General features: G+C 36.9%; 1 protein-coding gene across 1 annotated transcript in view; it reads left to right on the top strand.

Annotated features, from left to right (window-relative positions):
- AHR (aryl hydrocarbon receptor) overlaps positions 1–25,769 on the top strand; it is a 51,214-nt gene that overhangs the window by 9,301 nt on the left and 16,144 nt on the right. Inside the window, exons 2-4 of the mRNA XM_043462780.1 lie at positions 2,587–2,774; positions 19,309–19,412; positions 24,371–24,460. Coding sequence (XP_043318715.1) covers positions 2,587–2,774; positions 19,309–19,412; positions 24,371–24,460 — 382 coding nt within the window. The remainder of the gene's footprint in view (positions 1–2,586; positions 2,775–19,308; positions 19,413–24,370; positions 24,461–25,769) is intronic.

Consider the following 25,769-nt stretch of genomic DNA (forward strand, 5'->3'; position numbering starts at 1 on the left):
AGCACTTTGCAGCCGCTGTGACAGAACACGGGGTACTGGGGAGTGACATGTATGAGAACATCAGAGTGCGACTGGTCACCTAAGTCCTGGCTTTGCTCTGGAGAGTAACAGGCAAGGAAGGTTTTGCCTGGGGGGATCAGAGACCAGAGGCAGAGGTCGGGGCCATAGAAAGATCAAGAGGGGGTTTCGTTTGTTAGGTTAAGGAACAGGGACTGTGCAGAGCTGCTGAGTGGTTTGGATCAGAGGAGAGAGAGATTTATGTTTGAGAAAGGACTGGCTATATTGTGATCCACCCTGCATCCCATCCCCTCCATCACCAGAGTCAGGGCAGCCCAAGTCTGGTCATGTAAACCCCAGCTGAGAGCTGAAGCTGATTTCCCGATACCAAGGGCCAACTTCATACCATTTCTGTGGGGAAACCTGCTGTTTCCTCTTTGAAGAACTTTTTTTTTTTTCATCAGATGCCCACATGGCTCACTCCTTCACCATATCCTTGTCTGTGCTAAACCATCACATCAAGAGACCTTCCTTGCTGACCAAAACCAGCACCACATCACTCCTTACTTCCTTATCTTGCTTTATTTTTCTTCTCAACACTTACCAGCCTGGAAAGTTATGTGCTTATTTGTTTCTTTCTTCACTTATGTATTTTGGATCCTCCCATCGGAATGTAAGCTTCAGGAGAACAGGGGCTTTAGCATGTTTTGTTCACTGCTCTGTCTTCTGGGTGTGGCACGTGGTGGGTGGTCAGTATTTGTTGAAGGGAGTTGGCCCTAACCCGCTTCCCCTTGTCTCTCTTGCACTCTGAGCTTCTCAGATAGTTCCTCTCACTGTTCACCATTTCTCACTTGGGCCACCTCCTGAAATCCTGTTCACCTTTCAAGGTTCAGCTCATATGCCTCCTTTTGTATAAAAATCTTTTTTCAAGCAGTTGCTCACTGTCCTCAGTTCTTGTAACACTTTTTCAGTATAGAGGAGAAGAATGTTTTCTGGGACTGCCCAGGACATGATAGGTGCAAACAAATGTTTAACAGGTGATTGGTTGGTAGAGAATTATTCAATGGGGTGGACATGCATTATAAGTAAAAGTTGAAATTCAGTTGATTAATTGGAGAAATGCAGTAACTAGATGTGACTTGAGTTTCATTTTACATGTGATTAGGGAAAATAGCTAGAGAGGTAGTCACCAATTTCGATTAGGTATGGAGTTATGCACAAAGTCTGGAGGAAAGTATCTGTGACTTATTTTGTATCTATGCCACTTTACCAATTTTGTACTCTTACTTTTTGTAGGAATGACATGAACTATAACAGAAACAAAAAGAAATAGACAAGTTCTGAAGAAATTACCCATTAGGGACAGTGTAAAAAATATGCTGAATTTTCATATTGCTTTCTATCATATTCTTACATGAAGTATTACTTCTTTAAAAAAAAGTAATTACTTCTTCATGTTACTTCATGTAACATTGAAAGCATGTTATCTAGAAATGTTTTGATTGAATCAAATTAATAGCATTATACTCCAGCCAATTTATCTCTTTTAAAATACTTAATTTGAACCATCAAAAATCCTTTTCTTCTCCAGTAAAACTGGAGGAAGAAGTCTTTGTCTTAAGAATGCTCTTAATATTCTTTATTTTTTCTGGCAAATGGAAGGGTGCATAGACATGATCTAAAAATGACTTTGTTTTTTTTAATGTCTTCTCTGTATTTTAACATTTGGTATCTGATGATCTGTAAATTTACTTTCATGGATTTCTGTTACGAAATCCTGGGTAAGGCCTAGATGTGAAGCTCGGTTGCTCATTTCTGAACTGAAGTTCTCCTCCTACCCATCAGTATCTTTTCTCTCAGATGAAAATCATGCTAAATGTTGGAATTTCATTGGATTTTCTAATTGAGACACAAAATGTCATAAAGATAATATTTGCCAGTAATTGCTGGTAAGCAGTTAACCTTTAATATTTGTCAGTCAACAAATACTAATAACTGAGGTCAAATTTTTCTTGCCTTAATATTGGAGGACCCCATTAGATGGCTGGAGGACCCTGTGGAGATGCAGGAATGGCTTTGAGAAGTTCTCACTGACAGGATGAAAAGTGTTTAATATAGGAAACTGAGGGTGATGAAGAAACAGCTTTTTAAAGGTCATTTCTGTTTATCTACAACCTAAATGATGCCAAGATGATTCTTATGAAAGACAGCAAAGGAGGCATAATTTCACATAACTTATGGAAGATTTCTTTCTTCCCCCTAACAATGGCTGTGTTTGAGGGAGAAAAAAATCCTGGTAGATTTGTTAATTGGGGACCATGTACCACCGATGTATGAGGTGTGGAAGAGGTACTTGGCATTTTCCTGTGATGGATTCATACTTTTTAATGAAACATTACAAAAGAGTTTACCTGTTATCTTGCTTTTCTTAATTAAGATGTGAAAGAAGCATTTTGAAAAGATTTATACAAACTTGCAGTAGGTTTTAGATGATTTGTTAGAAAAATAGTTGAGGCGATGTTACAACGTGATAAAAATGTTTGCTCTCTAGATTTTCATGTATTTTATGGAATTTTGTTTGTTTTTCAGTGTCAAGCCAGTCCCAGTCGAAGGAGTCAAATCAAATCCTTCCAAGAGGCATAGAGACCGACTTAATACAGAGCTGGACCGTCTGGCCAGCCTGCTCCCTTTCCCACAAGATGTTATTAACAAGCTGGACAAACTCTCCGTTCTGAGGCTCAGCGTCAGTTATCTCAGAGCCAAGAGCTTCTTTGATGGTAAGACAGGAGGGTTTAATTTCTCTGTAATCGCTTACCAAGTATTTATGTTGCTTATGGCTATGAGCGCTTCTGTGTTGAAAACTGTAAAAATTAGCCTTATGTGAAAAAGTTTTGTTTATTGCTGTAGAATAAAACTTAGGTAGCAAAGCCTAATTCTTAATATTTCTAAATATCAGTTTTCCCAATTGCTTCATCAAACAGATGCTGCCACTTAAAGGATACGTTATGTCATTCTTTGAAAATTATAACACATGTTAAGTATGACACTTTCTGGTTCTTCTCCTTCCAACTCAAATTTTTAAAGTCTTTTTTTAATGGAAAGAATGAGACATATGAACTACTATGATATGTTTTTGCTGGGTTTCCTTTACTGTGTTTCATAGATATATCATTTCGTTTGTCCTTTGAAAGTTAGGTATAGTTCTGCTGCTTTATAGTTAACTATATGTTTACTCCAGGAAAATGTAATTAAAATACCTTCTTCCACTGAGAAGAGCATTTCGTTTTTGGAGGCAGTAGACTTGGCTTTCAGTCTCCCGTGTGCCACTGACAACTATTTTACTTTAATCTTTTAGCATCACTTGACTCAGCCGAAAGCAAGGGATTTGAACTAGGTGATCTTTGTTAATCGTACAGTCTGTCATAGTCATAAAATATTTTAAATGGCAGTTTTGGTTTGAAAATAATGTTTCGGTGTGTCTCTTCATGCAAAACAATTCCTCGATTTCTCTTTTGTGTGTCTTCTCTTTTTCTGTTTATATGTCAGACATAGAGTTTTTAGAAACTGTTCAGTCTTGTAAATATATCATGCCATTTGACCAACAGCAGTAGAGAATTAATGATAAAATCTCAATGACTTACGTCAGTGCTTCTTAACCTTTAATGTGCTCGCAATCACATAGGGACCTTAATAAGATGAAGATGCCTATTCAGTAGGTTTCGCTGTCGTCAGAGATTTTGCACTTCTTACAGACAGTCAGATGATGCTAACAAGTGCTGCCCTTGACACAGTTACAGATGCTTGAATTTGCAGTTTGTGTGCAGAATATCGCAAGACAGTTATTTCCCTTTAGGTTTGTGTTTAGATGGTTTGCTGTGTTTAGTCTGAGCATCTTTTTATTTATAGGTTTCTTTGCCTGCCATATGTTGTTTATTTTGGGTTAAAAACTATATAGTCATTGAAAATCTGGGCAGTATACACTGATTTCAGGTTGATAATTTCAGGGAGGGTTATGTATTTAAAGGTTCATAGTAGATACTTAACATTTTCTCTGCTCTGTGTGAAAAGTCTTTGAATTTTCCAGACCCTTCATCTTTGCGGTGAGTTATGAGATATTGAGTGGTGTGTGTCTGTGTGTGTATCAGCTGCACAGTCACTTTTGTGACGGGAGCTAGAAACTAACTTTCCAGATTCCCTCTGTTGTTTTTGCAGACCACATCTCAGTTACTTCTGTCTTCTGAGAACCATATATGTAGCAAGATCCTGAGGCCTTTTCCCTCGATCTGTGACTCTCAAACCATTAGTCCCCAGATGGTCAGCATTAGTTGTCCGCTGGGCATTTCCAACAGATCTTGAGCCGTACTGAGCCCACTGAAATCAAATGCTCTGGTGTAGTGGCAAGTTTGGGAGCCCCTGTTGTAGACTGTAACCTCAAGGGCACTCCCAGCTTCTTGGGATGCAGTCCCGACCTTCAGCATCTCTTCTCATGCGGTGCTTTCAGACTGGTGGGGCTTCTGTGACACGTACGATGTGGTCTCTGCCCTTAGAGAGTTTATAGTCTAGAAAGAAGGAGGCATTATTCCTTCACTCTGATAAAGATGTACTGACATGATCATTTTGCCTTTTTGTTTCCTGCTCCTCTCTCATGGGAAATCAGCTTTTATGTTAAAAAGAGGGAAACAAAATGTGTAGGATTTTCCTGTTTAGAAGCAGTGGGGCAGAATTGAAGCTGCTTAGAGGATAGCCAGTGGGCCATTTAAGTACTAATATGTTAATACTTACTGCTTTCGAGGCTGTCTTTCTCTCTCTGTGTGTATATGTGTTTATGCTTACACATATACATACACATATTAATATATGCATATTTAATGAAAAACTATATATACATATTTTTTCATGATTGGATGTGTATCCCGTTAAATCCCCCAAGTAAAAGCATTTCCAAAATCTACCTTATAAAGAATGTCATAGTTTAGCAGGGCTCATTATGGAATTGTTACTTGTTAAAAAGGGTTTTCTGGGCTCTTCACTAATGAGTTTATGTTTATTCTGGTTCAGTGTACTTGACAGTAGGATCTTATTACCCTCTTAGTGTCATTCCTTCATCAATCACAGTATCTTTCATTTGAGGTCCTTTGAATTACTGGCTTTTATACTTAAGTGTGCCTCAGCATAACTTGGAAAGCTTGTTACATGCACATTCTAGGATGTGCCCTTTCTTTTGCTGATTCTGAGTAGGTTTATCCAGAACCCAGGAATCTGTATTTTTATAAGCAATCTAGATAAGTTTAAGACAATGATTTAATCTAATTTTATGCCCTGTGTTACTTAAATCTTTTTTGTTTGCCTTTAGAAAGACAAATCCAGATGTAGACAGTCTTAGAAAGACTTCTGTGTGTTTGCTTAAGGTTCAGTGGAATGTGTACTCTAAGCAGTCATTGTAGGGTTGTTCAATACAGGACCAGAGTTAGGTGGAGGGTGAGCGAAACAATCAGTGAAAAATCCCAAAGTCTCCCCCAGACCACCAGTGGTCTAGGAAGGCAATGCAGTATTTTGAAAGTACACAGAGAATAAGATTTTCAGGTGATCGTCATGACCTAAACAGACACTAGGTGCAGACAGGGACACGTGGAGCATGAGGACAGTGATGAGGGTTTCTGTGTGTGGTGAAACCACTCTCCCACTGTTAGGGAAAGAGTAGAGGGAAGGGAAGCGCCAAGTGAATAACAGGATGCAAACAGGGGGTGTGTTAATTCCTGCGGAAAGAACAATATAAACGAGTAATCATACAATCTTGTTAGAAAGGAAACTCAAGTTCTACTGTAACAATAGATATTTTTCCAAGAAAATACATCTATTTATTGCAAGTTTAAATAATCCAACTTGGATGGGATCTTCTTAAACTGAAGCCACAACTCTACTTCTATGACTGTCTGAAAAGCGGCACTTAAGTTTCAAGTACAACATTAATCTTGATCCATTTTTAATTAATCAGAACATTCTAAACTATAACTTTAGTGTACTTGAATAAAACTCAGTCCTTATGGTAAAGTTAGAAGGTGTTTTGTACCATTATGAAACTGAAATGGTTTTTAAATATATTTTGCAATTCAAGATTGTGCTTTATTTATTCTAAATACTGTGCACTGTGCTAAATTCATGAAGAAGAAAAAAAGGGGGGAAAAGGCTTTTCTGCCCTCTAATAGCTCAAGATCGAGTGTCTTATAAACTCTAACAAATACAGTATGTGAAATCCTTTAAAAATGTGCACATGAAATGTTTATAATGCAACAGTTAGGGAGTATTTTCAAGGGAGGGAAAAGGATTAGAAGCTTGTTAGTTATTAGTTTTGGTTTCAACTGAGGAAATAATGGAGGAAGTCTTTGAATGTTTAATCCTTGAAAACTCTTGAACTACTGGTATTGTAGATAGTAAAGCCCAGAGAATTTTCAGTGTGTAATCTCTACTTAATTTTATAGATGAAGTAATCATCACAGCATTTTCATTTTCATAATACAATGCTTTATATTTTTTTGGTGCATTTAAACATGCCATATATTGCCTATTTTTTTCACTAGAATAGAAGCTCCTTAAGAATATTGTGTTTATTGTTACACCTTGAATACAGGACAGTGCCTGCCCCGGAGTGGGCACTCAGAAAGTCTATTGATTGTATTAACATATCTGAAAAAAATGTAAAATTCATGTTGAAATTCTGAATTAGATACTTTATATGAAATATGTCTCTGGGGCTTGGTTTGTGATGTTAATATTTTGCAATTTCCAGATAATCTCTCTGTGAATAGCCACTTACAATGATTATGATTGGTTCTATCAATTATTTGATTTTCTTATTTCTAAATATACAGGTGCATGGAATGTTTGTTTTAAGGAGCTAGAGCAGTGAGAGAGTTTTCCATGGTCTGTAATCAATTGGCTGAATCATACGGTGAAACATGTAGACGGACTGAAGGACCCAGCCTGCTCTGAGCGCCTTCATCACTGCGCCTTCTCAGCGCTCTCATTACAGCCCCTGTGTTCTTTGCGTCTTTGCCTTCACTTGTTTATTATCTTGTTCCTGGGCCAGTGGTCGTTTTCTTCCTTGTTGGCTGTCCCTGTTGTACTTCCCAGGAGTCTGCCAGTCTTGGTGTATTTTTAAGTTTTGTCAGTGCTGATAGGATGTACAAATAGGACTCTGAACTTAAAAGGAAACATCACTCTCTTTATACATTCGATAGAAGAAAAATCCCAGAGCCTAGTGACATTTTAACTTCTGCACAATGGACACGTTTAGACATGTTTAAGGAGTAACAACGACATGTTAATACTAGATTAATTGGAATTGTAAGTGTTCTAAGTTCTGTTCAGTTTCCTCAGCAGCATTGCTCTTCTGTGTTACCTTCCATTCTTCCCAACTTAACGGTTGAAAGGCTTTTCTGAATTATGTATCTGTGAAGCATTTCTGTAGAGTCTTCTCTATTTTTAGAAAACAAATTCTAAAAATTCCAAATTGCTATTTTCTGATGTTCGTAATTAAATAGGAACATAGGAAAGTGCAGTTTCTGCTGCTTGATAGATTAAATCCAAGAGAAGCAAGCTCAGGACAGAAAATGACCAAGTGGACCTGTGACCTGGCAAGTCAGTGTGAAAGCCTAAAATCTTTAACATTATGGTCATACTTTTCTATCAGATTTCAGACGTTAAAATTAAACTGTCCTTTTCTAATTTTTTTTAAAGTAGAAAATAAAAGGAAGACCTATGTCACAAACGAGTTTTAAACTCAAATATCATGTTACCTCTGAGATGGAAAGTATTTAGAATAAAATGTAAGTAACTTAATGACTGTGATCAATAATAGTTTATTAAGAGAAACTTAGATTTGGGGGGTTGCATATAACCTAGTCTTTGAAATTGATTGACATGAAGGAAAAGTGTTGTCTCCTTCTTCATTGTACCTCTTAAAGCCAGGATCAAACAGTGGACATTGTGCTTGTTAGCTAGTCTGAATCAGTATGGTAATGCTTTATTCTTAGTAAGAGTAACTTCAACTTGTGAACAATGTTGAATTAGATTTCATTATAATTTTAAAAAATATTCATCATCATGTAAGTATTGTTTACACTATTCTACTTTTTGATAACCCTCCTCAAAATTAATGAGAATGACTAACCCACTTCTGTGTTGAAATGCAAATATCTAATGAAGTAAAAAAAAAGGCAGAAAAGTTTTCTTTCTTTGAGACAATAGTAAGTGTCAAGGGCATGTAGAATTGTTCATTCTGTAAAATATCCATAGTACTTGTTGTCCCTTTAAATATAGTCTTTAACTGTGTAGTCTTACATCCTTCATTATACCTCAGTCATGAGTTACTCTTCATGACATCTTTACAGTGAAGATGTACAGATTTAATTTGTGGAAAGAAAAACCTAGAAACAGGAAAAAGGTGATTGTGTCTACAGGTGAGTCTGGGGATCTGAGTTTGTAATTTCAAAGTTCTGCATTTGCAGCTGTCACAGGGGACAGTTTTCTGGTTATTATAAAACTAGATAGGGCTTCCCAGGTGGCGCTAGTGGTAATCTCTGCCTACCAATGCAGGAGATAGAAGAGACGTAGGTTCAATCCCTGGGTTGGGAAGATCCCCTGGAGGAGGGACTGGTTACCCACTCCCATATTCTTGCCTGGAGAATCCCACGGACAGAGGAGCCTGGTGGGCTACAGTCCATGGGGTTGCAAAGCTAAAGCGGCGTAACTGAAGCGACTTAGTACACACAACACATAAAACTGGATAACATAGGGGCAGTGAGTCATAAATCATTGTGCATGCTTAAATAATCGCTGTCTTATGAAGCATTAACATTTTACACATTGGAATATTTTAAATTCATAGAGTCTAAAAATGCTGTGAGAAGAGAGGATGAGAAGCATTAACTTCTGTTATGTGATGGTCTAAAATTTATTCAACCTCAGTGTTTACCATGGATCTTGGTAGACTGTTTTAAATTAGAAATTATGTGTGCTTTTTTCTTGGTCTTCCTTTTGTAGACGTTTAATAATTCGTTTCTAGTTCATTAGGTTTTCAAAAAAGAGTTATTGTGTTTATTCATCTTTAGCTTGTGTGTTTCTCTCAATTTCAGAACATTATCTTGAAAAGTATATATATATATATTTGAAGTATATATTTGAGGAATGAACTTGAACAAGCAGTAAAAACCAACTAAGTAATAGAGCCTTTTTAAGGGTTGATGTAAAAGTTTAAGGTGTTTGTATGTGTTTTTTACATTCACTGAATTTGTATGCTAACTTTATTTCCTTTTTTAAAAAAAAATACTGTAGGCCAAGTAATTTACAAAACTTCCAGTATCATAGCAAGTGTAATTTCTTAATTCTAGAAATGTCCTAAAAGATCAATACATTTGAAATCATCCAATAGTGTTGTTTCGTTAACCATTGTATTCAGATGGTAATTTATGTGTTTTTTCCCCAGAACCTGAAAACATGAAACTCTAACATTCATGATACCTTCCATAAATAAACTCACAAAATTTAGAGGTTCTTTTAAATTTTAAGTTATGGACTTAATATAATCAGATCCATGCAGATGGAAACATGGATACATGAAAAGAATGGTAGGACTTTCTTTTTGAGTCAGGGTGTAGTACATTCAAGTCCTGGCTCTTATATTTAATAATATGACCTATATGGGTCAGGAATTTAATGTCTCTTTTCCACAGATAGTCTAACTTATAGCAAATGTGGCATTAAATTCTGTGGGTGGTGGCTTAATCGCTAAGTCATGTCCAACTCTTGTGACCCTATGGACTGTAGGCTGCCAGGCTCCTCTGTCCATGGGATTTTCCAGGCAAGAATAGTGGAGCAGGCTGCCGTTTCTTTCTCCCCGGGATCTTCCCAACCCAAGGATCAAACCCGAGTCTCCTGCATTGCTGGCAGATTCTTTACTGACTGAGCCACCAGGGAAGCCCTTAAATTCTATGAATAAATAAAATGACAAAATCATTTTATGATATTTTATATAGGATACTTTTATCTAGAGTGTTTTTCTTTGCTTTGGCAAGTATTCTTTAAAAACACAGTGACATGCATATCAGAACCTGCACTCGTTATGTTCTTTATAATTTGTTTTGCTTCTTTCTTGTCTCTTAAATTTACTGCTTTAATGGGTTTTCTCTTTGATCGTTTCCTAGTGTTATATGACTCTAGGATCCTTGATCCTTCCTTGCTTGGCCATGAGCAGTTCCAGTTGGTTATAAATTTATGGGCTTAGCTTTCTTTTTAAAGGAAGATTACCACTGGGGAAATACTAAAGCCAGCCCAACTTTAGTAGTTTTCTCTCCTTTTTTTTTTCCCAGTACAGGTTTTAAATGTCTTTAGTTAAATTTTAGTTTGAGAGACTTTGTGAGACTTTTTGTGAGACTTCACTGTTGGTTGATGGAAATATACGTCTGCCCTGTTATAGTGTTTTAGAAACTATTTTCACATATAGTGTAAAATTAATCCCTTGAGGGTCTGTAATGAGATACAGTAACACTACCACTAATCATTTTTATTCAGTAATTATATATATGTAATGGTTTTTTGTCTTTTTGATCAACTTTTTTTTGTGGTATCCTTTTTGAAACTTTTTATTTTATATTGGAGTATAGTTGATTAACAGTGTTGTGATGGTTTCAGGTGGACAGTGAAGGGACTCAGTGATACATATACACGTATCCATTCTTCCTCAAATTCCTCCCCCATCCAGGCTGCCACATATCATTGAGCAGAGTTCCCTGTGCTATTCAGTAGGGCCTTGCTGGTTATCCATTTTAAATATAGCAGTGTGCACATACCAATCCTAAACTCCCTAACTATCCCCCCATCCCCTGTAACCATAAGTTCTATCTCTTAAGTCTGTAAATCTGTTTCTATTTTTGTAAATAAATTAATTTGTATCATTTCTTTTTAGATTCCACATATAATGGATAGCATATATTTCTCTTTCCCTGTCTGACTGACTTCACTCAGTATGAGAATCTCTAGGTCCATCCATGTTATTGCAAACAGCATTATTTCATTCTTTTTAATGGCTGAGCAATATTCCATTGCATATATGTACCATATCTTCTTTATCCATTTCTCTGTTGATGACATTTAGGTTGCTTCCTTGTCTTAGCTCTTGGAAACAGTGCTGCAATGAACATTAGGGTGCATGTGTCCTTTTTGACTGCTGTGAGATGATACCTCATTTGCATTTCATAATTAGTGACGTTGAATATCTTTTCATGTACCTCTTGATTATCTTTATGTCTTCTTTGGAGAAATATCTGTTTAAGTCTTCTGGCCATTTTTTGATTGGATTATTTGTTTTGATGGTATTAAGCTTCTTGTGCTGTTTGTACATTTTGGAGACTAATCCCTTGTCAGTCACATCATTTGCAAATATTTTCTCCCAGTCTGTGGATTGTCTTTTCACTTTGTTTGTGGTTTCCTTTGCTGTGCAAAAGCTTTTGAGTTTAATTTGATCCTGTTTGTTTATTTTGGGTTTTATTTCCATTATTCTGGGAGACGGATCAAAAATATCTTGCTGTGTGACTTATGCCACAGAGTGTTCTGCCTATGTTTTATAGTTTTATAGTATCCAGTCTCTCATGTAAGTCTTTAATCCATTTTGAGCTTATTTTTTGTGTATGGTATTAAAGAATGATCTGATTTCATTTTTTTTACATGTAGCTCTCCAGCTTTCCCAGTACCATTTGTTGAAGAGACTGTCTTTCCACCGCTGTGTAGTCTTGCCCACTTTGTCATAGATTATTTTGACCATAGGTGCATGGGGTGATCAGTCATTTTTAATCTGTTGCTCAAATTCATTTATTTGTTCATAGCTGGAGATTTAAATTTGGGAGTCACCATAGTGTCATTGAAATAGTGTTTTAAACCATGAAAATGAATAAAATATTCCTGGGGAAAGCCTATAGAATAAGAGGGAAAATACCAAAGATAAAATGTTTTAGGAATGGGCAGAGAGAGAGGAAAGCACATCTGTGTGTGTGTGTGTGTGTGTGTGTGTGTAACATGAAATTGTGATACAGTTTCAGCAGATGTCATTATGGTGATGTTTGCTCAAAGATGACCTCATTTGGTGTTTCAAGTTCTTAGAGGGTCAAGGAGAAAATTACACCTGAAAGTATAAACTAAAATGAAATTAAAGTCCACAGAAAAATAATACTAGAGGAAGTAATTTCTGGTTCCTGGTTGTCCACAGAAAACATTAAGCCATCCAGGTGCCCACAGTGGGAGGCTGAGAGGAGAGACAGTAAAACTGGATCAACTGGAACCTAAAGTTGTCTGTATTGAATTCTTTTAGCCTTAAATTGGGCTTCCCTGGTAGCTCAGATGGTAAAGAATCTGCTTGCAAATGGGGAGACCTGGGTTCAGTCACTGGGTCTGGAAGATCCCTAGGAGAAGAGAATGGCTACCCACTCCAGTATTTTTGCCTGGAAAATCCCATGGACGGAAGAGCCTGGCAGGGTGCAGTCCATGGGGTCGCAAAGAGTCGGACATGACCGAGCAACTTTCACTTCATTCAGCGTTAAGTTTGCCCGCATGGTGTGAGAGTGCTTTGATGGTCAGCTTTACCGAGTATGCTGTTGTCCACTGGGCTGTTGATAGTGTCTAGTCTCTGCGTCAGAGGCAGGTCCCCTGTCTGTCCTGGCCCAGTAGAGGGAGATTGTCGTGTAAGGAAAACACCAGCAGGAAGGAGACGTGGAGGTGGCTCAGTTACCTAACCTGGTGGCTTTAGATTAGACCTGTATTCTCACTGTTCCACAGAGTTTCATATTCTCAGCATGGACAGTACGAATGCTTGCCTGCCTGATGTTGCAGGTTTGTAGTGGATTTACCCTAAATAGTGAGATCTTTGTGAACCAGATTCTGAAATTAAAATTGTTTATAGTTGACTCAATGGACATGGGTTTGGGTGAACTCCTGGAGTTGGTGATGGACAGGGAGGCCTGGTGTGCTGCGGTTCATGGGGTCGCAAAGAATCGGACATGACTGAGTGACCGAACTGAACTGAACTGACTTGCACAACATGAAGATTAGTCAAAAATAGGCATGAAACCTTATAGTCAGCTCTCCACATTCATGGTTCCTCTGTATCCAAAGCTCTGCATCCGTGGATTCAGCCCATCATGGATCATGTAGTGCTGTGTTATTTACTGGGGAGAAACCCATGTATATATGGACCTGCCCAGATCAAACTGCATGTTGTTCACAGGTCAGCTGCACATAGAGAATTTTTTGTCACTGCCCTGTGTTTTAGTCGTCAATTCTGTGGTTCTACTTTCATCTTTATAAAATTGAGATGAGAATTCCTTCCTGAAGACATTCATGTTAATAATGAACTCTTTAAGTAGATGAATGATAATGTTAGAGGATTTGAGGGAATGAGATCCAGAACGTTGTGAGTTACTTCCTCAGTCTTGATTTTCTGAGTCCCTCGGAGCAGTGGTACCTGCTCTTCAGCATCTCTTGGGAACGTGTTAATGATGCAGACTGAGGGGCCCCATACTAGGCCTGCTGAATCAGAATTCTAGAGGTCACGCAATGTGTCTTAATAGTCTTCCAGATGATTCTGATGTCTGAGAAAGTTTGAGAATCCCTGCTGTGGTTGATTAAATTCTCCTACTTAGAATGCAGTTTTAATTTCACTATTTACGTGGAAAGTCAAATGCAACTCAGTTCCCACTGAAAAGGTAAATTAATTGCACTAGTTGGTTTCATTAATTAGAGGCCTCACATGTAGTTAAAGTAGAATTGCATGTAACTAAAATGTAAAACTGAAAAATTTTGAGTAATATCTTTCAAAGTCAGTTTCCATTTGATGGAGAGTAAGTTAGATAGTTTCCACTTGATCTAACTTTAAGGACTTTTTCAACTTTAGAATGATGGTGTTTTGGTTTTTTTTTTTTTAGATTTGCTAAAAAAAGACAGTAACCACCACTTTAGCCTACATTCACTCATTATAAACTAACATTTGCATTTTTAAAAACCAAATTTACTTTTATTCTGCCTTGGTGAGTAGAAACTGCCAGTCAGACAAAAATAATCTGTGACTATCATCAGAAAGGACCAAACTGTATACATCTTTGTCTCCTGGAGACTTAGGAAGATATAATATGTATGTATCCTCCTAGAATATAACATGGGTTTTTTTAAAATTTCAGTTTCTTCTTTATCACAAAGGGCAATACTTCCTTTACCAAAAAGCAAACTTCATGTTACTGAAGCAAAATATCTTGTTACCTCAAAGGATCTAGAAAAAACTCCCTTTAGGTACACTGATATATGATTGGAAATTATTTGTAAATACTCATCCATACTCAATTGGGGAATGTAGTTTTAAGTAATATAGTATTTCTTATATTCAAGCAATACTGCATTATTTAGCCCTTTTTAATTTTTGGTGATAGTTTTGCTCTGTTATATGCTCATACAAATGTGGGACAAGAACTTAAACTTCTCCTGCCAGAGGTAATAAAGGGGATGATAAATATTATTGTAAAAGAAATTGAATTTATATCAACAGAAATTAAAAAGACTTATGCTTTTTCCTGGCAAGGCATTTATCATGACATCCTTCTGTTTAAATGCCAACTACAGTAACAAAATACAAAGTATAGTTTACTACATGCCAATATTTGTTCCCCATGAATTTCTCCCTTGAACAATTCAGAGCATGTTTAGGAAGAGGAAATATTTGGCTTGTAGGGAGAAATGGAAATCTCAGCTTTGATATGTAAGGAAAGAAAGTGCCATGTTAAGAAACATGGATACAGTTAAGTGCACCTGGGAATAATACTGGAATATGGAGAAAAGACTTGAATCAGTTGGTAATAATTAAAATCTTACAATCTGATAATGCTGTGACATATTTACACTCTAAATTCTATTATCAATTAAATTCTTGTATAGCTGTTTCATTGATCTCTCAAAGAGCAAATAGTTGAAATATTGTGGTGGCCTTTTATCTTAATATCCCACTGAATGCTTAAAGCCAGAGCCGTAGAGCAGACTGGAAGATGTGCTGTTCCTACAGATGAGGGAAGGGTTTTAACAAGGTCTGTGTAGTACGGCAGAGATTTCCCAACAGCAAAATTGACTCATGACTTGTTTTCAGATAGTATATTTTGTTTCTGTAAACTGCCATGTATTTAATTCCAGGGGTGTGATGATTAAAGTGTCTTCTCCATCTGATTATGCATGTAATTTTTATAACAATTTATAAGTTTGAAACACCTTCAAATTTATGTTTATAGTCATCATAGCAGTCCTGTCAGACACTCATTAATGCTCACTGGTTAGAGATGAGAAAACACTCAGTTATCCTGGTGTGTAACTTTTAGTGTCAGCGGCCATCATGGTTTGAGGGTGTATAAACTCAAAGTACAGCCTATTCTCTCTATACTTGACTGTCAGTTACAGATTGATTACCCAAGTACTCCACATACTATTTTAGCCCTCATAAGAATTTGTCTCCAGAGGTATCACTGTCCTGATTTAAAGATGAGGAAAGGAAAGATGACAGGTGGTTAGCATGGGGGAGAAGTCTGGTAGGTGGTTAGTAATAGCTCATGCCCTTGGCATCTAGCTATCTGGGTTCTTATCTAGGCATATTTACCATTTCAAGGTATAACCTTGGGAAAGTTTCTTAACGTCCTTAAGTCTCAATTTCCTAATCTCTGAAAGGACAATAAGGCCAGTCTCATAGCACTCTTGTGAAGATTAAATAAGATGTAATACTTGGAAACAGGTTGGCATAGAGTGCGAGCTCTGAGTATCACACATTATTACTAAGGAAATTATTGAAGAGCACTCAGATGGTAGGAAGGTTATCTCCCCACATCTGCTTCTTACTCTTCTGTTGCTTTCTAATCAAGGCAAGAAATGTGCATGTGAAAGTGAGTATTGTTAATTAATACATCTTCTAGAAGGCAGAGGTGGTAGGTATGAAATAAAGAAATGGAGGACAGATTCATAGAAGGGCAAAAATTACATAATTTGGGGCAAGTCTCTAGGATCTGAGTTTTCTAAAAAGTCATATTAGTATTTCTTTAGGTGAGAATGGGAAGGGAGTGTGCCCTTCCTGGACTCATCTTTGCACAATATTTACTTAAATTCTTAAGTGATTATTAGCCTTAAGCATGAGAGCAACAGAAGTACTTGTTTGCTTGTTTTTGGAAGAACCCTAGTGATCCTTCTCCAAAATGCACTCATCACTTTTCCTACTTAAGCAGTAGTTATACCTATTAAGTATTGTCCCTCCAACAGTTAGAACTGTAAGTATTGTTGTTTAGAAAGAGTTTATACTTTGTCTTTTTCAAGTTTCTCTAGTATTTTAATTAAATTCTATGCTGGTACTTAATATTTTTGGCATTCTTTTCTGGTTCTTTATTTCCATAGCTTATATGCCCTACTTAAAGGCAGTCTGTCTAATGTCTAATTACATTGGCTGATATCTCCCATACAAGACCAGAAACAAATAAGTTACTGAGATGAATGGCCTCTTTCATTTCTTATTCAGCTTCTCAGCGGTCCGGTAATGCTAGTGGAAACTGACATAGATTCTTTTGATTGAAAGTTAGTTTTAAAAGATTCCTGATAAAATTTAGACATTTAAATTTGACACTATTCATATCTATTTTTAGAATGACTTTGCTGCTTTCATAATATCAGGGTTTGGATTTTGTTTTCTTAATAACCAATCCCACCAATATTTGGTATAACCTTTTTGCCTTTTATTGTATTGTATTATTGGAGTATAATTGCTTTACAGTGTTGTGCTAGCTTGTGCTGCACAACAGAGTGAATCAGCCATAAGTACACATACATACTGAGCCCCCCTCCACCTCACCCCCACCCCACCCCTCTAGGCCATCCCAGAGCCACTGATGAGCCCCATGTGCAGTATGCCAGCTTCCCAGAAGCTAGCTATTTCACACACGGTAGTGTATATTTTGGGCTTCCCTGGTGGCTCAGACAATAAAGAATCTGTCTGCAGTGTGGGAGACCTGGGTTCGATTCCTGGGTCAGGAAGATCCCCTGGAGAAGGGAATGGCAACCCACTCCAGTATTCTTGCCTAGAGAAAGTTCTGTCAGTGCTCCTCTCCTTCACGCTGGAGCTTTTGGAAAAGTAGGAGAGTGTAGTTAACCCTGACATTGTGAGGCTTTAATGGATTCCAGCAAATGCAGCCACTAGAAAGCAAATAAGAGAACTTACAGGATATAAAGGGGAGAAACAGGATATAAAGGGGAGAAAAACCTTTCTGCCTTTACCTTTCAGTGAGAAGAGATTGAGCCTTTTCCTTTGGTCTTGGCGAACTGTTAGATCAGTCAGTTTACCTCAAACTGTGTTTTGGCCTAAGGAAATCTGTTCTGTGGCCTTTTGGAATTGTTATATTCAGAGGCCAGTGTTTTGGCCTCTTCTTTCAGAGACATGTTTTAAAAGTTCTGCAAAGGCCAGAACTTGGCATAAGGTTGAAATGTGACACATGCGTTGGTGATTTACCAGAAAATATACTTCAAACATGAAAATGTTTTATATGGAACGCTTTTCTCAAACTGAGAGGAAATCTGGTTATTAATAAATCTCTAGTTTATCACTGAGCCCAATTATCCTTAGCACATTAAAATTTAATGAAGTAAGAGATCTTAAAAAGAATGTCAAGGTTTTCACAGGTTACAAAAAGATCAGCAAAATAGATATCATAATAGTGTTTAAAAGTTCATACTTTATAACAGGGCAGTCCATAAGCTCTGGGAAGTACTGCTAATAATTAAAGCTACCATTTACTGAAGTAATATTGAGTTCCTCTGTGCTAGAAATAGCTCCTGCAGGGTGATTTTTTGTTTTCCCAATTACCATTTTACATACCAGGAGACAGGCTCAAAAAGCTCCCACATTTAGGAAATGGCAGAGCTGAGATTTGAACTCAATTCTCTGTGATACCAATGTCCACATTTTTTAACTGAGAGAATATTTGCAGTGCTCAGAAAAATGCGCCATTTAAATAAGTAAATGGTGGCTGTTTTTATTTCTGTTCAGCTGTGCTGTCTCCCAGACTAAATGCGTACACACACACACACACACACACACACACACACACACACACACACAGGAGAGAGATGGGAAGGTGGTGACACATGCTGCTTGAGAGCATGCTGTCTCCTACTGTAAGCATCTCACCATCCCATCCGCCTCTCCTTCACATATGCAGTCCACAAGCAGTTAGCTAGTACTCTTGCCTGGAAAATCCCATGGATGGAGGTGCCTGGTAGGCTACAGTCCATGGGATTGCAAGGAGTCGGACACAACTGAGTGACTTCACTTCACTTAATGAAAGAGAAGCCGCGTTACAAGGTGTAATACCTAGGAACAGACATAAAAATACACGTGCAAATCTTTTTCTGTGGACGACTTCAAAGCATTCTAGTGGGACAAAAGATAGAGACTTGAACAAATGGAGAAACATACATGTTCTTGGACAGACTGATTCAACATCATAAAGATGCTAATTCTCCATGAGTTGATTTATACGTCTCATATGAAGTTAATAACAATACTGAGTTTTCTTACCCTAAAACTAGAGGATCCTAACTTTAATGGACATATATGTCTTTAATAATGGGTTTTGGTTGATTCTTTCTCTTACCACCCCTAGTTCACAGAAGTTAGATGAATATATAGATAAATTTTTTTTTATAAATTAGGTTGTGAGGAATCTTATTATTCTAAATAGATGAGAACCAGAGGAGTGTGTATAGCAATGTCATGCAGTTCTTTGAATAACGATAACGTGTGCTCAGCCGTGTCCAACTCTTTGCAACCCCAGGGACTATATCCCACCAGGCTCCTCTGTCCATGGGCTTTTCCAAGAATACTGGAGTGGGTTGCCATTTCCTTCTCTAGGGCATCTTCCCAACCGAGGGGTCAAACCCGGGTCTTCTGCATTGGCAGGAGGATTCTTTACCAGTCATGCCACCTGGGAAACAGTTTATTTGAAACTTCTTAAGTAATATGCCAAAAATCATATAGCGAACTCATTAAAAATTGTCTTTAAGAATCTGTCAACTGACATTAGAAACCACCCATTGGCAAAGGATTATTTACTTAGTCATTGCAGTACCAGTAGATAGCAATTTTTCAAATTGTCTCTTTTTTTCGGTATACATAGGTTTTTTTCCTTAGAGCTCTTTAAAATTGCTTATTTTAAAAACTAACTACTGTATCATTGTTCTTCCCTCTTTTTTTCCTAGTTGCATTAAAGTCCTCCCCAGCTGACAGAAATGGAGTCCAGGACAACTGTAGAACCAAATTCAGAGAAGGCCTGAACTTGCAGGAAGGAGAATTCTTACTACAGGTAAATTGTAGTAAATATAGTTCTTTTTCATTAGAACCATTATAAATGGAAAATTAGTTAACAGCCTTTTAACTGTTCCTAGTTTCTTTAGGACTCAGTGATTCATACTACTTTCATCTGACCTACAGTAGTGGTATAATGCTAGTACATGAATAAATGGAATTTTATGAAGTAGATTTATTAGAAGTCAGTTATCACTTTCCCTGTTGCATTTCTTTAAATAGCAAGAAATTCTAGATCATTTGAAAGGTTCTCATTTAAGACATTGGTTTTAGGTATATGTTTTTAGGAATATAGCTCCATTAAAATAATTTTAATAGTTCAAAATTGTTCTTAACCTGAACAGTGTTCTTGTAACTATATTTTCTTTTAGCAGCTGTGTATGACTTACTAACATGCTATAGATATTTTTTTAGCCTCTGTCAGCCCTATTGTCATGCATTAGAACTCTGAGAGTTTCTGGTAGATTTGTCTGTGAAAGTATTTTAAATCTTTTCCTATTTTTCTTTCTCTTGGATCCGATAAACTGCTCGATTCTCAGTTAAATTCTCAGGTATTTATTCTGTTAAAGAATGAAGATGTATGCTATAAAGAATGTACACATGCATAACTGAATCACTTGAACCTAACTCAGTACTGCAAATTAACTAAACTTCCATTTAAAAATGTTAGAGAAGAAACTCAAAATTAAAAAGATGTATGCTGTAATCTGCACTATATTACAGATTTTTAATTCTACAGAATTTTTAATTCTGCATAAGGATTTTTAATTCTACCCAGGGAACTGAGATGTGAACTTAATTTGCAACTGTGATTAAAAAGTAGCTGTAAGTTTCAGTAACTCCATTCATTCAGTAAATGCTTAAGTGTAACCTGACAATTTATAACATTTTATTATTATTTATAATGATTTATAAAATTGTGACAACAAATTATAATTTTATAATTGTGTTCAAATCCCTAATAGGGAAAATTAACTTTTGCTTCCCTTATGTTAGAAGAAAGTTAAATATATTCAACCATGAGTCATCCTCCTGACTCTGTCTGAGGATTTCTATGTATTGCTATATTAGCTGAAACACAAAGACCCCTTAGGTCCCAGGAAAGCATTCTAATAATTGCTGCTTAATACGATTAAGCATAGCGGGCTTCCCAGGTTGTACAGTGGTAGAGAATCTGCCTGCCATTGCAGGAGACACAGGAGATGCCAGTTTGATCCCTGGGTCGGGATGATCCTCTAGAGAAGGAAATGGCAACCCACTCCTGTATTCCTGCCTTGGAAATGCCATAGACAGAGGAGCCTGGCAGGCTACAGTCCATGGGGGTCAAAAAGAGTTGGACACGATTGAGCACGCGCATGCACACACACAATGTGATTGAACACGTCTCGGTTTATGTAGTAACGTAATAAGGAAGTTCTTTATCTCAAGTGAAAATAGACAAACGTGGCATACTTCACACTTCTTATCTTAAACTGGCTTAAATTATGGGCCAGTGATTTTTATTTTCCCCCTAGAACATTTAGACAGATTGTCAACATATCCCCTGTCAAGGGCCCACAATAAAAATATACTGCTGCAAGCTGTTGTTCACTTTTTAATTTTCTAAAAATTGGAAGCATTTAGATATTTAAAATGAATAGTCCGTCATTAATTCTGTTTTATGCCATTTGTAGATTATTCTCCAGCATGAGGCATCACATACTATATAATTTGCTTAGGGCGTGCTAAGTCACTTCAGCCATGTCTGATTCTTTCCGACCCAGTGGACTGTAGCCCGCCATGCTCCTCTGTCCATGGGATTTTCCAGGCAGGAATACTAGAGTGTGTTGTCATTTCCTCCTCCAGGGGATCTTCCCAGGGTTTGAATCCCTGTCCCTTAGGTCTCCTGCATTGGCAGGTGGGTTCTTTAGCATGACCACAATCTGGGAACACCTTGCTTAGGACAGTACCTGTTATCCCATATGAAGTAGATGACCAAAAGCATTGTAGACATGTGAAGATGGGATATTTCATTATGTACAGTTGCCATTATGTGTGGTTATCAACTAGTTACCAAAGAGGATATGTCCAGAGGTACAGCTCACTATTTGGCTTATAACTTTGGTGACCTTTGGTTTTAACAAAGGAGGCACTTGAAGAAAATATTTTTAAATATTTAACAAAAGTTTAAAATGTTTATTTTCTTGATTAAATTACTGTTTTATAAGGAATAAAAATAAAACAATAAGTAACTTTTGTATCTTTTCATTATATATTTATGTTCTGACTGTTGATACCTAATAGTATGCTTTTTAAAATCTACAGCTTCATTTTTGAAATAACAGCAGTTCAAATTATAAATAACAGTATTAATTGCAGTTTATTTCTCTTATTAAATAGAAAGTGTAGCTCAACATGATTTTCAGAAAATTGTGACTGAGACTAACAATAATAATCTTGTTAGTATGTAATTACCAAATTTATTCCTTTCTTTAACTTGCTAAGATAGTAATTCAATATAACTTCATTCCACGGGCTTTTTGGTTTATTTCTGACAGTTAACGTTTGTCTAAAAGTTACTGGCATACCCTAAATTATCTTTGTGTCTCCTGGCATACACTAATGAGCTTATTGGAAAGTACTAAATTTCTTCCACTCTTCAGAAAACATGATATTCTACAAAATAATATGCATATATGATCAATGGATACTGTTGTCTAGAAGGAAGATATTTTCAAAACAAAAAACATGCAGTAATGGACATAACCCTACTACAACCAAGTAAAATTTAAGAATGCTCAATTTGGTGGGTGTTTATCATTGGAAGGACTGATTTGAAGCTGAAACTCCAATACTTTGGCCACCTCATGTGAAGAGTTGACTCATTGGAAAAGATCCTAATGCTGGGAAGGATTGGGGGCAGGAAGAGAAGGGGATGACAGAGGATGAGATGGCTGGATGGCATCACCAACTCGATGGACATGGGTTTGGGTAAACTCTGGGAGTTGGTGATGGACCAGGACGGCCTGGCGTGCTGTGATTCATGGGGTTGCAAAGAGTTGGACACGACTGAGCGACTGAACTGAACTGAATCATTAAACATTTTCGTTCTTGGTGGGTGCCATTGCCATTCTTCATCCTAGGGAAATTGCCAGGCATGATAAGGCATGATATGTGAAGTCAAGGATCTCAGATCCCAGTTGTAACTGTGTGAGTTATAGCCATGCAACAGTTGGTGATTAGCAACGCTTAAAGGTAGCAGATCATGATATGATGTACGATGTTAAGTGGGCAAACTTTAGAGCCAACCTCTCCCTTCTGGTTCAGCTTGTTCCTAGCTCTCGGCTCTTCACTTCCGTGTCCTCGATTTACAACCTGGACTGTGGCACCTACTTTGGGTTGCTGAGAGAATTCAAAGTTACTTGAATACATAAAAACCATTTAGAAAAGTGATTGTTAAAGAATATAGGTGCTGTTTGTTGTCTCTATAATCAGACTCTCAGAAGTATAATGTAGACCAGGGATCCTGAAGGTGAAAGGGATTGGAGTGAAAAGGAAGACAGTCGCTGTATTTCTTTCACCCCGGCTGACAGTGCGGGTATTTACTAGTGTGCGGGCATCATGAGCCCAGCGGCGACGGCTTGTTCGTTTGCGAATCTCAGTACTGAGCTTGTGTCCTGTCTGCTGTGTAACATTTTATTACGTGTTAACTACTTGCTATCATTTATGTGTCCCTGTAGTTCACAAAGCATGATCTGGTAATACTTGATCTGCCCATTTCCACAGCAGCGTATTGTAACAATGGTGCCTCACATGAGCTGAGCGCCAATCTGTACCAGGCACTGCGTCAGGTGAGACACCGTCCTCCTATCCACCTGATAGAGAGCCTGTTTTTCACTAAAGCTCGAACGGGTAAATTAACAAAACCACACTGTTGGTACGAGACAGAAGAATTAGTCCAAATTCTGACTCCAAACTATGTGACTCTTAAACTTAACCATTCCCTGTCTCGTTTTACACAGAAAAGAGTGTCTCAGGAGGGTTTAACATTCAGCACATATAGCATGAAGAAAAACAAGTGCTGAGTTGAACTCAAGCAGGCAGTAATGAGGGCTTGAGATTTAAAAGATGTGATCACAATTAATTCTTAAGGTGATCTAAATACTTTTATTACCATATAGAGATATTAACATAGAACTCGAACAACCACTAAAAGAATAGGAAAAGTATATATATAATTTCTTAACTAAAAGAAAGGAAAAGGAGTAATAAAAAATAATTGGCCCAAAGGAGGCAAAGTGGAAAAAGTAGCATAGTATATAGGTTAACAGATAGAAATAACACCTATAAAATATGATAGCTTTAAACCTAAATATATTAGTAATTATATTAAATTTAAATGAAACAATTTGCTGTATACTTGTCTTACATGTATATATTAGTTCTAATGTATAGTCCATTTGTATTCCTTTTCTAAAATAAAAATGTTTTCAATGTTTTATAATACATTGAGAGTATCTAAATTTCAAACTTTAGTGCTTAAACTATCTTTACACAGAGATTTTCTGCTATCAAATTACTTTAAGGCTCTAATCAACATCTTTACATGCTATCTTCCTTTAAAAGCAGTGTGACAGATTGCAGCAAATGATATGTATACAATTATGTTTAGAAAACATGTCCAGTATAATAAACACAAAATCTATAGAGCATGAGGAAGAAGAAATCAATATTCTATTCAAGTTATTGTGATTGAGTATTAAATGAGCTCTAAGATTTTCTTTGGCCAAATCAAAAGAATGGATGCTTTTCACCACTAGGGGTATGGTGTCTCTGCATTTTGGGGGTGTAATCATTTTAATGATTTAAGAGATTTCTCATCAGTAAAAGTAATAACCTTAACTGAAGTCAATACTTAATGGATGATAATATTGTTAGTTAGTCACATTACTAATTTTCTAACTTTTCTCCTTGTAGGCACTAAATGGCTTTGTACTGGTTGTCACTACAGATGCTTTGGTTTTCTATGCTTCATCTACCATACAAGATTACCTGGGGTTTCAGCAGGTAAATATAGTTTTCTTAGGTCATTAAAAAATTCTTTTTTGAAAATTAACTTACTACTTTTTATTTATCTTATACTTTAGGGACACAAGTGATAATTTTTAGATAAAAATAAAATTGAAATACATATGTTATAGAATAAAAAAGTATATGTTTGCAGCTAATGTATTTCTATGCTTTTAATATTTTACTGCATTGTAAGTTCCTTAAAGGTACATGTGACTCATGGGTTTTGTGTTTCTTCTTTCATTTATAAGGAATTCTTATGTATAAGAAAGAGCAGATGGGGTTTGGATGGGGGCAGACAGGAGAACATGTGCCATCAAATCAGTTGTGGAAATTGGAGGGCAAGTGGTAACTATGAAATGAATGAGGTGATATATAAAGGTACAAGCAAAATACTGTGGCTTATCCCTTTAATTCTGACTTGTATGGATTATAAAAGTTTTCCTGAAGGAAATGGTATTTAATCTGAAAAGAGTGTGGGGTCCTGATGAGTGGACAGTTGTGGAGGGAACGCAGAGAAGAAAAGCTAGCCATACTGTAGGCAGTAGGCTGGAAGGCCTTGAAGGAGGTGAGTGTGTCTGGTTTAATGTTACTAAGTATACAGTCAATATGGATTTGTAAGGTGTTCTGTGTATTTGAGGGGTGAAAACATCCAATACGATGTGGGAACAATTCGTAAGTACATTTAAATGCTCGCTATTCTTACATATCAGTAGTTCTTAATTTCTAATGTTCTTAAGAATCACTGAAGAACTTGATAAAAATGTCATAAAATTGATGAGCCTCAGTCCCATATAATCTGATTCAGTATGTCGTAGTGGAGCCCATGTATTTCATTTCTAACAGGCTCAACAGGTGATGCCAAGGCTGATGGTTGAATAACCATAAGCCTGAAGTCCAAATTATGTCATACACACTACAGAAGCCACTAGATACTTCTGTTGAAGGGAATGCATGTATTCCAGTCTATATTTCCCAAGATAACTCTGGTAGTTGTGTAATGGATGGCATAGAGATGACTTCATGTTAGAAGCAAAGGTTCATAGGAAGGTTCAAGTCCAGATAGCTAAAGTGGTGGAATCTGGCTCCTGACACCAAACCTAAGTATTTTTGAATTTTAAAGGAAATATATTAATGTCCATGGAAAAACCTGTTAGAAACTTCATTACATAACTAGCTTAATTATTATTTGATTGATTCATATCAGGTAAGAAATCAAAAAGACTAGCTATTTCTCAATCTGTTTTTTTTTTCTTCATATGTACACCTAACCTGGATATACTTTAAGAAAACATTTATATCTGAC

The sequence above is a fragment of the Cervus canadensis genome, chromosome 3 (genome assembly GCF_019320065.1).
Source record: "Cervus canadensis isolate Bull #8, Minnesota chromosome 3, ASM1932006v1, whole genome shotgun sequence".
In the NCBI taxonomy this organism is placed as follows: domain Eukaryota; kingdom Metazoa; phylum Chordata; class Mammalia; order Artiodactyla; family Cervidae; genus Cervus; species Cervus canadensis.